The sequence below is a fragment of the Macaca nemestrina genome, chromosome 1 (genome assembly GCF_043159975.1).
Source record: "Macaca nemestrina isolate mMacNem1 chromosome 1, mMacNem.hap1, whole genome shotgun sequence".
Classification (NCBI taxonomy): domain Eukaryota; kingdom Metazoa; phylum Chordata; class Mammalia; order Primates; family Cercopithecidae; genus Macaca; species Macaca nemestrina.
This window is the reverse complement of record NC_092125.1, coordinates 60,215,501-60,226,677: the sequence shown is the minus strand read 5'-3', so window position 1 is coordinate 60,226,677 and position 11,177 is coordinate 60,215,501. Positions and strand designations below refer to the sequence as shown.

General features: G+C 53.7%; 1 protein-coding gene across 1 annotated transcript; it reads left to right on the top strand.

Annotated features, from left to right (window-relative positions):
- The first annotated feature begins 288 nt into the window (after nucleotides 1–288).
- On the top strand, nucleotides 289–10,945 carry LOC105484735 (ARF like GTPase 8A). Its single transcript, XM_011746631.3, has 7 exons — nucleotides 289–576; nucleotides 6,282–6,362; nucleotides 6,660–6,733; nucleotides 8,548–8,641; nucleotides 8,822–8,889; nucleotides 9,126–9,196; nucleotides 9,833–10,945. Exons 1-7 carry the CDS (start codon nucleotides 454–456, stop codon nucleotides 9,880–9,882), a joined length of 561 nt encoding a protein of 186 aa, XP_011744933.1. The 5' UTR covers nucleotides 289–453; the 3' UTR covers nucleotides 9,883–10,945.
- The last annotated feature ends 232 nt before the right edge of the window (nucleotides 10,946–11,177 follow it).

Sequence of the window (11,177 nt, the reverse complement as noted above, 5' to 3'; positions counted from 1 at the left end):
CCACCTCGAGCCCACCACCCTTTAAGAAAGGGGGTGCCAGTCAGGGCGCGGCGGTGGGGGACAGCGTCTAAAATAAATTAGACCCCATTTCCTAAGCGCCTCTCGACGCCAACTGCCAGTCAACCCCCTCCCCTGAAGCCTGCGGGTTCCCTGCTCACCCCACCTGCGGGTGCCGCCCCTGGTCCGGCGAGGGAGGAGCGCGCGCTCGGGTGCGAGCAGGACACGGCCCGGCCGCGCAGGGCGGCGGCGGCGGCGGAGGAGGAGGGCGCTGAAGCCACACCCATCGGCGAGCCGATTCCGGGGCAGCGAGTCGTCGGCCGCCGCGCTCGAGCCTCCGCCCGCACCGAGCCGCGGGACCCGGGCCGTACCGGGGAGGGGCCGCTCCGGGCCGCAGCGCGAGGGCAGCGAGGGGCGGAGGGGACCCGACACCGGGCGGGGCCGGCGGCAGCGACCATGATCGCTTTGTTCAACAAGCTGCTGGACTGGTTCAAGGCCCTATTCTGGAAGGAGGAGATGGAGCTCACGCTGGTCGGGCTTCAGTACTCGGGCAAGACCACCTTCGTCAACGTGATCGCGGTACGAGGGCGTCGGGTGCGGGGTCCCCGGGAGCGGGCCGCGGCTCGGGCCTGTCCCCGCCCGCGCCGCGCCCTGCTGAGCCGGGGTCGCCGCCTGGCATGGCCGGGCACGGCCGGGCGCCGGGCGGGGGAGGAGCTGGCCCCGAGTGCTTGGGGCCTAGTACGGCCCGTGCCGTGGGGGACCGGAGCGGCGCGCGACCCGCTCTCCCACCCGGGCCGGTACTGCACGGCTGGGGGCAAGGGAAGGGGGACTAACAGACAGGGCCGGTGCCACGGGGCAGGCGGCACCGAGGGGCTCTCGAGGCAGGAGGGACCAGCTGCCGGCTGAGACGGGCCCCCTCTGGCCCCGCGCAAGGGGGCATGACGGAGCGAAAGTGCCCGGGCCTTCCTGTCCCGCGGGTAGAGGGTCACGGGACAGGACGGCCGACAGGCTTGGGGCGGGGGTCTGAGCAAGCCCAGCCCCACCCAGAGGGCTTAACCCCTCTTTGCCGGAACAGGAAGCCCCGGCCCTATTGAGGGGGAGGGGAGGTATCCCCCGGGGGTAGAGAACTCAGCTGAGGCCCTTGGCTCAAGCCCAGACTCCTCCCCAACCTCTCCCCGACCCGCAGTGTCTAGCTGGGGGTCCAGGGAGGATGGCATGGTAACCGGAGTTTGGAGACTCCGTCTGGCTCAGAAGTTGCAGGAGGAGGTGCTCCCGACAAGAGAGGATGAGGTGCAGGGGCACTGCCCGCTGGGGCCTTGGGAGAGTGGCTCTAAGGGCTTTGGGTAGTCAACACTGAAGTGGGTGATTGTAAGTCTTTCAGTGCCAGGGGAGTGGTGGGGAAGGAGTTAAAATCTCTCTCAAAAAAAGGGGAAGATGAGCTCCATGGGTGTGAGCTGAGGCTGCAGTAATGGCTGCGGCCTGCCTGTCAGAGCTAGGCTAGACAGGGCTTGTGGGTCGAGGAAGTGTGGGACAGGGACTGGGGTTGTCCAGGGACCTGGCCCCAGTCCCAAAGCTGAGGTTTCCAACAACTGTGAGTTGGCCAGAAAGTGACCAAAGATGCTGATGAGATAGGTCAGCAGAGGAATGTGTCCAGCCAGCCTAGGTACCTCCACCTGTCATGTTGTTGCCCTGCCTTGCAGAAGATGGGCCTCCCAGACAGTTCTCAGCATCCCAGAAGGCAGGGGATGTCACTTCATTGGACCTGAGGCATGAAGGCAGATGGAAGGCTCAAGGGGCGGGCACCCTGATTGAACACTGGCTTCCTTTCCCAAACATGCTCTGCAAATGACCTCTGCCCTTCCTCGACCCAGTGTCTCCTGTCTCCTGTCTCCTGATCTGACAGGGCAAGATCTTCAGGCCAATGCTGCGGTTTTGACACAGTAATTTTCGGAGCTAATGCCCCTGGGCTCTGTCTGCCTAGGCTCTGCCCTTTGGGTCAGAGACCCTCTGGTTAAAGTTGGCATTGACTTAGGCTCTTGGATTCCCAGAGCAGGCACACAACACCTGGACTCTGACCTGACTCTGCAGGCCTAGGTGGCTTGGCTTCTAGGCGTTTAGGTGTGAGAAATGCAGCTGGGCCTAGGTATCTCCTCATTCCCCAGGGTGTTACTACAGCTGTGCTCTGCGACAGGGATCTACAGGTACCCAGGTGGGTTCGGTTTCTGGGTCTGCAGTTGAGCCTTTGACAGGAGGGCCCCCTCTAGACCAGCATCGTATCCAGAGAGTTGGAGACTATAGCAGACCAGAAACAGAACCCAAGAGTCCCAAATTCCCATGCCAGGGTCAAGAGTTTCTGTGATGTACAGGAAAAGTCCCCCATCTCCAGCCCACATGGTCCCCTTTTTTATCTTAAATTTGCCACTTCCGCTGCCACATCTAAAAGAGCAGGCAAGCTAAATTCCCTTCTTTAAAGAGGCTTCCCAAGGAAAACCACCCCGTGTGGGCTGCAGTTGGAATTCCAGTGTCCTGGTCACTCCAGCATTTTTAGCTCCTCTGGGGCTACCACACTGGCATTTCTGCCCACCCCGTGTATAATCACAGTTGAGTGTCTTCCAGTAAGAAACAAAGAGTTGGGAGCCCTGTGCTCTGTTCCTGTGCCTACCACTGGATTTCTGAATTACCTTTGCCTGTTCATTTGGCCTCTGTTTGTCTCAGATCTTTTGGCATTGGGTTTTTTCTACTCACCCTATGAGGTCTAGCTGTAAATAGAAATTGAGTTTAGTGTGTCTAGCTGCTCAGCAGGTTAATATGAGCTGGAAAGAAATTATATACGATGCTTCTACGAACCTAAAACATCGGCCGGGAGTGGTGGCTTACGCCTGTAATCCCAGCAATTTGGGAGGCCGAAAACAAAGAACCTAAAACATCCTTTGAGTTCTGAAAAAGTTGTGATGCTACAAAAGTGGGAGGTGTTTTGCCCTAGGAAACACATTTTCAATAAAAGTGTCAAAGACTGTCCTATGGATTAACTAGTCTTGGAGTGCCCAAGGGGACTTAGGAACAATGGGTGGACATTCTAGGAATGATAGATTTTTTTTTTCTCCTTTTCTTTTTTTTTTTTTTTTTTTGAGACAGAGTCTCACTCTATCGCCCAGGCTGGGAGTACAGTGGTGCAAACTCGGCTCACTGCAACCTCCACCTCCCAGGCTCAAGCAATTCTCCTGTCTCAGTCTCCCAAGTAGCTGGGATTACAGGCATACACCACCACGCCTGGCTAATTTTTGTATTTTTAGTAGAGATGGGGTTTTGTCATGTTGGCCAGGCTGGTCTCAAACTCCTGACCTCAGGTGATCTGCCCGCCTCAGCATCCCAAAGTGCTGGGATTACAGGTATGAGCCACCATGTCCAGCCAGATTTTTAACTCAATATAAACAACTTTCTGATAGTTGGAACTGACCCAAGAGGGGATGGGGCAGAAGGGATTGAAGTCTGAGACAAGAGATTGGGCTGCATGACTTCAGGTTAGTTCCAACCTTAAATAAAGAGCTATGAGACAGGGAGGCATTCGCAGCAAAATTAAGTCATAATCTGATTCCACCTTATCTCCAATTCACAGCTGAATAGGACCTACTGGTGCTGGGGAGCCTGGCTCCTTGAAGGCCCTTCTAGCATCCCTCTCTGCCAAGGTCACATTCTGCCAGGCTGGGCTTCTCATTTACTTGGTAGCCTGTGGATCTTCTAGTTGTCAAAGAGCAGTGATGGTTTTCCATGCTATATAGAAACCATTTCGAAGCACGTTGTGAGTCTTATTTACAGTTCCTAAGAGACCGAAACCCTTCTCCCCAATTTTACATTCAGAAACCCTGAGATCCAGAGAAGTTCAAGTTTCTTATCCAAGCACTCCTGGGATGAGAGATAAACAAGAACTGGGCCTCCTTCCTCAGACTCTGTGGATGGGGATGGGGTAGACTGCAGCATGCTGCTGGGGTTTGGGTAATTTCAGCATACTTAATTCTCCCTGCTTAGCCAGAAGAAGCCATTTCCTCTTCCTCAGTGATTCCTACCTTTGGGGCTCTCAGACCTTTTTGATATCTGAGAGGAGTTAGAGACCCTTTCTCCAGAAAAATGTACATACAAACAAAACTTTGCACACACACACACAGATGGTGTACAATTTCAGGGGGTTCAGGGGATCTCTGAAGCCCAACTGTGGGCCTCAGGTTGGAAACCACTGCTGGACCTTGTCATTGGGTGTCAGTCCTGGGTACTCCGTTCTTACATCATCCTAGGGCCCTGACGAATGGGTGGTTCCTGCAGATAAAAGGGAATCGGGCCGGGCGCAGTGGCTCACGCCTATAATCCCAGCACTGTGGGAGGCCGAGGCGGGCAGATCATGAGGTCAGGAGATCGAGACCATCCTGGCCAACATGGTGAAACCCTGTATCTACTAAAAATTTAAAAAAAAAAAAAAAAATTAGCCAGGCGTGGTGGTGCGCACCTGTAGTTGCAGCTACTCAGGAGGCTGAGGCAGGACTGCTTGAACCCAGGAGGCAGAGGCTATGGTGAGCTGAGATCCGCCACTGCACTCCTGCCTGGGCGAGAGAGTGAGACTCCGTCTCAAAAAAAAAAAAAAAAGAGGGGGTGGGGGAGGAATCGAAGCACTCTTATCAGGGGTCTTCATGTGGACTTGGAGGCATGAAATAAGAGCCAATCATCTACATCTTGGCTAATGGTCAGGGCCCCTGATTTCTTCATGTAACCCAAGGCAAATTATTCCTGCCAGCTGGTGGGAGAAAAGGGCATTGGTAAAGGAACAGGGCTTGACTGGGCACTGTGGCTCACCCCTGTAATCCCAGCACTTTGGGAGGCCCAGGTAGGTGGGTCACTTGAGGTCAGGAGTTCAAGACTATCCTGGCCAATGTGGTGAAACCCTGTCTCTACTAAAAATACAAAAATTAGCTGGGTGTAGTGGTACATGCCTGTGGTCTCAGCTACCGGGGAGGCTGAGGCAGGAGACTCGCTTGAGCCCAGAAGGCAGAGGCTGCAGTGAGCTGAGATTGCATCATTGCACTCCAGCCTAGGCGATAGAGTGAGACTGTCTCAAAAAAAAAAAGAAAAGGAACAGGGCTATCACCCTCAGGTTCAAAGTTGAGTGAGCCCCATCTCTTTTTTTTTTTTTTTCTTGAGCCAGAGTCTTGCTCTGTCACCCAGGCTAGAGTGCAATGGCATGATCTCAGCTCACTGCAACCTCTGCCTCCTGGGTTCAAGTGATTCTCCCACCTCAGCCTCCCAGGTAGCTGGGATTACAGGCACGTGCCACCACGCCCAGCTAATTTTTTTGTATTTTTAGTAGAGACGGGGTTTCACCATGTTGGCCATGCTGGTCTCGAACTCCTGACTTCGTGATCCACTCCCTCAGTCTCCCAAAGTGCTGGGATTACAGGTGTGAGCCACTGCACCCGGCTGAGCCCCATCTCTTTAGCCCAGGGGATAAGCAGAAGTGTCCTACCCGTGAACATGGAGATATGACCTGAGAGGGAGTTGGGTCTGGCCTTATTTGAAGCTTGCAAGTGGTTTAGAAGAATCCAGAAATCTTAGAGACAATACAGAATGGATTTTGGAAAATGGAATTACAGTCAACCCCCCAGTATTCAGCAAACATTTACTAATGGGGGTCCTCTCCCAGGAAGTGTTCCTTCTAGTGAGGAGACACATACATCAGTAAGCAGACAATATAGAGTGTCGGTTATCCTTCCCAACAACTGGAGTACAGTACAAATAAACCCAACCACGGATAATCCCGAAATTGCTTGGCGTGCGCTGCATTTTCAGGAAGACCAATATACTCTGCCCCAAAAAGTTTGACTTTTTTGGTTGGAAAATGCGTCTGCTTTCTTGAGATCCTCCTTAACTGTTAGAACATGACTTGCCTCAAGTTCTCTTCCTGGGAGGTAATTTCTTCCTCCTCTCCACTGGAGAGAAAGTAGCATCAGTTACTACAGAGAGATGTAGGTTAGACTTGAGGAAGAATTTTCCCCTAGTCTAGGCAGAGAGAGAGAGACTGATAAAAGTGGGTCTCTTCACAGGGCATCCCCGAGTGTAGGCGGGACACATAGGTTGGTGAGAGCCCATCCTGCCTAAAAGCACGGGACATGCAAGAGTACCCCACGGTGGGAAGCCTAGGACGCTCTGGCCTGGCCTCTGCATGGTTCTTGCAGCCTCTTGGTCTGTGGCCAGGACATGTCGATTTTTGCACCGTTTCCCATTCTGAGTCTTCTTTCCAGTCAGGACAGTTCAACGAGGACATGATCCCCACCGTGGGTTTCAACATGCGCAAAATCACCAAAGGGAATGTGACTATCAAGGTGAGGGCTCGGAAGTTAGGGGGTGCAGAGGACTCTGTGTGTGTGTGTTGGGGAGGGCAATGGAGGCCCCTGGGAGGAGCGAGCTCAAGTGGGGCAGAGGCCAGGGTCCCCCTGCTGAGGAGCTGGGAAAAGACGGTAGAAGACTTCTAAGGTAGACGGAGAGGTGGGTGGAGAGGGGGGAGAACTGGAGAGAAAGCCGGGGAGGCAGAGGAGAGTAGGGCAGGGTAGGAGGGGGCATTTGAGACCATTTTGGTGGCCTGCCCACTACTGAGGCTATCTCACCCTCTTCTTGCTCAGCTCTGGGACATTGGGGGACAGCCGCGTTTCCGCAGCATGTGGGAGCGCTACTGCCGAGGAGTGAGCGCCATCGTGTAAGTACACGGGGGGCATCCCCAGACTCCAGCCTTACCTGGCTCCCCTAGCCCTGCTACCTTCGAGGACCTCAGAGGCGCAGGGTTGTATTAGACATAATCCTCAGTTCATGACACAGTGTCGGTCCGTGGCCTGCCTTTATTTTGCATGCTGCTCGTTTCTTATTGGATAAATGCCCTGAGCGCTCACTACCCAATCTAAGAAACAGACACCTGTGCGTTCTCTTCATTAACTGTCTCCCTCCCCTCAACCCAAGTCACCACTGTCTTGAATTTTGTGTGATTTAAATGATTCTTTTTTTTTTTTTTTTTTTTTGAGATGGAGTTTTGCTCTTGTTGCCCAGGCTGGAGTGCAATGGCGTGATCTTGGCTCACTGCAACCTCCTGCCTCCCAGGTTCAAGCAATTCTCCTGCCTCAGCCTCCTGAGTAGCTGGGATTACAGGCATACTCCATCACGCCTAGCTAATTTTGTGTTTTTCATAGAGACGGGGTTTCTCCATGTTGGTTAGGCTGGTCTCGAACTCCCGACCTCAGGTGATCTGCCCATCTCGGCCTCCCAAATTACATGCATAAACCGCTGCGCCCAGCCCTCTCTTGCTTTTTAAAAATAATGTTTTTCTGGCTGAGCATGGTGCCACACACCTGTAATCCCAGCTACTTGGGAGGCTAAGGCAGGAAGATTGCTTGAGCCCAGGAGTTGGCCAGCCTAGGCAACATAGCAAGATCCTGTCTTTAAAAAAATAAAATAAAATAAATTTTAAACATTGAAAAATGGCAGGGCACAGTGGGAGGCCAAGGCAGGCAGATCACTTGAGATCAGAAGTTCAAAACCAACCTGGGTAACATGGCGCAACCCTATATCTACAAAAGTACAAAAATTAGCTGAGCCTGGTGGCACGCACCTGTAGTCCCACCTACTCAGACGACTGAGGCGGGAGGATCTCTTGAGTCCGGGAAGCTGAGGCTGCAATGAGCTGTAATTGCACCACTGCACTCCACCCTGGATGACAGAGTGAGACCCTGTCTCAAAAACTAATAGGCCGGGTGCGGTGGCTCACACCTGTAATCCCAGCACTTTGGGAGCCCAAGGCGGGTGGATCACAAAGTCAGGAGATCGAGGCCATCCTGGCTAACATGGTGAAACCCCATCTCCACTGAAAATAGAAAAAATTAGCCATGCGTGGCGGCATGCTCCTGTAGTCCCAGCTACTTAGGAGGTTGAGGCAGGAGAATCGCTTGAACCTGGCAGGCGGAGGTGGCAGTGAGCTGAGATTGCACCACTGCACTCCAGCCTGGCAACAGAGTGAGACTCCATCTCAAAAATGATATTAATAATAATAATAAAATGTATTACATATATATGCCCAAACAATAGTTGTTTAGAATAAACAATAGGTTGCTTTTTAACCTGATAACAAAAAGTATCTTGCTAAAAGAAATCTTCTAAGGTTTCCTTTGCTTTTTTCACTCTAACCTTATTTAGTCTTTCCATGAAAACATAAGTGGGTCACTTTGAGAGGGTCTTACAGCTAATTCCAGAGGGCCCATGCTTTTCCACATGAGTAATGGCTTCCCCAGAGTAGCACTTGGAGGCTAATGGCAGGCCCCAGGATTCCCCGCAGCTGTTCACTCCCATAGACTCAGAAAACATCCGAAGAGCACCTGCCTTGAGCCAGGCCAGGTAGCCCATGGATCCTGAAGTGACCAAGCTGCAACAGATGCTTTGGCCTCCAAGCAGCAGCTCCTTCTCTTCCTTGCACCACCCCAGCCTGTGGTGTCAACATGCTTGTCCCCACCCTGCCCTTTTCCCCAGGTACATGGTGGATGCTGCTGACCAGGAGAAGATTGAGGCCTCTAAGAACGAGCTCCACAACCTACTGGACAAACCTCAGCTGCAGGGCATCCCGGTCAGCAGACCTGTGGGAGCGGGATGGGGAGGGAGCTCGGCTGGGAAGTCACTGGGGGCAGGTAAAAGCCAGGCATAGTAGGGGCGCAGAGAGGAAACGGGACCCAGGAGGCCAGCTCACCACCCAGACAACCTGGGCACAGCTGCCCTAGACCTCATCCTCACCCTCGCTTCTCCATAGGTCTTAGTCCTGGGTAACAAGCGAGACCTTCCGGGAGCATTGGATGAGAAGGAGCTGATTGAGAAAATGTGAGTTGGGTGGCTCTTTATATTACTTTCTGCTCTCCCAATTCCCCAGCCACCAGTCCAACAGCCTAGGCTTGCTGCTGTTCTTAGTATTAGCCACACGGTGGCAGCAGAGCCCACCTTTTCAGGCACCTCACCCTCCCCATTGTAGCCTCTTAAGAAAAAGGCCCTGCTGTCCCCTAGTCCCAGGCCCCCTGGATGTGCGTAGCCTCAGTGGACTCTACTCTGGTTTCCCCCAGGAATCTGTCTGCCATCCAGGACCGAGAGATCTGCTGCTACTCCATCTCCTGCAAAGAAAAGGACAACATTGGTGCGTAGGATTGGGGAAAGGGGAGGAGAGGGGAGAGGCATTTCTGGGTGTTTTAGTGGCTCTCAAAGGTTCTCGCTCCACAACTTTAAGTCCAAAGCTCTGTGGCTCTTGGGTAGAAAAGGCAGCCGGGCGGCCCAGATTCTGGGCACTGTCCCAGCTCGTCCCCAAGTGGTTGTATGATCTTGGGGTTGAAATCGATCCCTGCTCTGGGCTTCACCGCCTCACTTCTAAGATTCCAGGGCTGGACCCCGTGATTCTCAGGTCCCTGCTGGCTCTGACATGCTGCGGCTCTGTCTCTTTCCCAGCACCTGGATTCCGCTACTACTTGTTCAGGGCCGTGTGGCGCTTGCCAGCTCTGGACTTCTTGTTTGTTTGTTTTTGAGAAAGTGTCTCGCTCTGTCACCCAGGCTGGAGTTCCGTGGAGTGATCATAGCTCACTGCAGCCTCCAACTCCACTCCTGGGTTCCAGCAATCCTCCCACCTGAGCATCCCACGTAGCTGGGACTCCAGGTGTGCGCCATCCCTCCTGGCACCTCTGGACTTGTGATACCCTTAGGTTTGGTTTCTTAGGCCTCTGCTGCCCCAGCATGGCCAGCACTTGCAGGCCTTATAAGCTGTTCTCTTTTCGCCTCTCAGACATCACCCTACAGTGGCTTATTCAACACTCAAAGTCACGGAGAAGCTGAGACTCCAGCCCTTCTCCCTCAGACCAGGGACCGTCGTCATCTAAACCTGAAGCCGAGCTCCCCGCCCACCCCCGTCGTCCCCCTAAGCCCACCCCTCCTCACCCAGTGTGAGGAGGGCCCTCTGGGGACCCCAGAGTCCTGTTCTGCTGAGGTTTGAACTCCTGTTTTTATTGTAAAATACATTGCCCCCCATTCTGGTCCCCTAACTTCTCACCCTTCCCCGCTGCCTTTGTCCCATCACCCAGCCCTGCCTCCCTCCCAACAACCCTGGGCCACAGCCCCCGCCCCTGGCTTTTGCCCGGCCCACTCCTGCACCTCCCTTTTCAACACTCTCTGTTATCGTCCTGTGTGTACAGTATATATATGTATATATATTTTAATTTTTTAATTTAAGCAAAGACTAAAATCAACCATTTGATGCTGCAGGGCATCCCTTTCAGGACCTGGGAGGGGGCAGAGTCTGGAGAAAAGGAGGGAGACGCAGGTGGACTTGGGGCAAGTTCAGATCAGGAGAGGTGGAGACTGGCACCTGCGGCAGGTACCAGCCTGGGCACTGGTGGCCGCCCCCCTGTCCCGTGTGTTTCCACCGCCCAGTCTGGCTTGTCCTGGCAGTGCTTGAACCCCACAGGCTAGCAAGGGCCTCCGGGGGCCCCTCCCCTCAGTCCCCAGCCTGGGTAGAGCCACCAGGTACGACCAGGTACCAGAAACCACCAGGTGCACGGGGCAGAAAGCCAGCATCCATGCCCCAGCAGCCCCCTCCTGCCTGCTCCTGGCTCCCAGCTCCCGCCCCTCCCCAGGGCCCCCACCTCCACGGCCCACTTCATTTTCTGTTCTCATTTTGCAGAGTTGCACAAGGAGAGAACTCAGCATGGGGGGTTGGTTCTTTGGGTTCTGTTTGTTTATTTGTTTAATTTAATGATTTGTAAAGTGATGTTCCTCTTCCTTTTTTACACTTTTCAGCTCATATTTAACCTCTGTTTGGAAAATGATTCTTGTAACTGTACATTTTTTTGCCTCCTAATAACAATGACAACAACAAAAATAAATGACCAGTTTTGTGTTGGGGGGGTGTATGGTGCCGGTTACTTCTCCGCAGTTGGCATGGGTTGCCACAGGGCCACCAGCACACCCCTGCACACTGGGCACCAACAGAGCCACGGAGCGCGAGCACGTGCCCGCCCGGGGAGCACAATGGCGCTGCACAAAACGGCCTCCCACACGTGCGTCCAGGCTCTTGCGCCACCTCCTTCTCATTCTCTTTTCAGACTTTCATGTAGCCAGCTTTGAGCCAGTTC

Excerpts from the sequence above, each read along its gene's own strand:
- LOC105484735 (XM_011746631.3), top strand. The coding sequence starts at position 454 with ATGATCGCTTTGTTCAACAAGCTGCTGGACTGGTTCAAGGCCCTATTC. Across the intron at positions 6,734-8,547 it reads CGAGGAGTGAGCGCCATCGT|GTACATGGTGGATGCTGCTG; the intron begins GTAAGTACACGG and ends CCTTTTCCCCAG. Across the intron at positions 9,197-9,832 it reads CAAAGAAAAGGACAACATTG|ACATCACCCTACAGTGGCTT; the intron begins GTGCGTAGGATT and ends TTCGCCTCTCAG.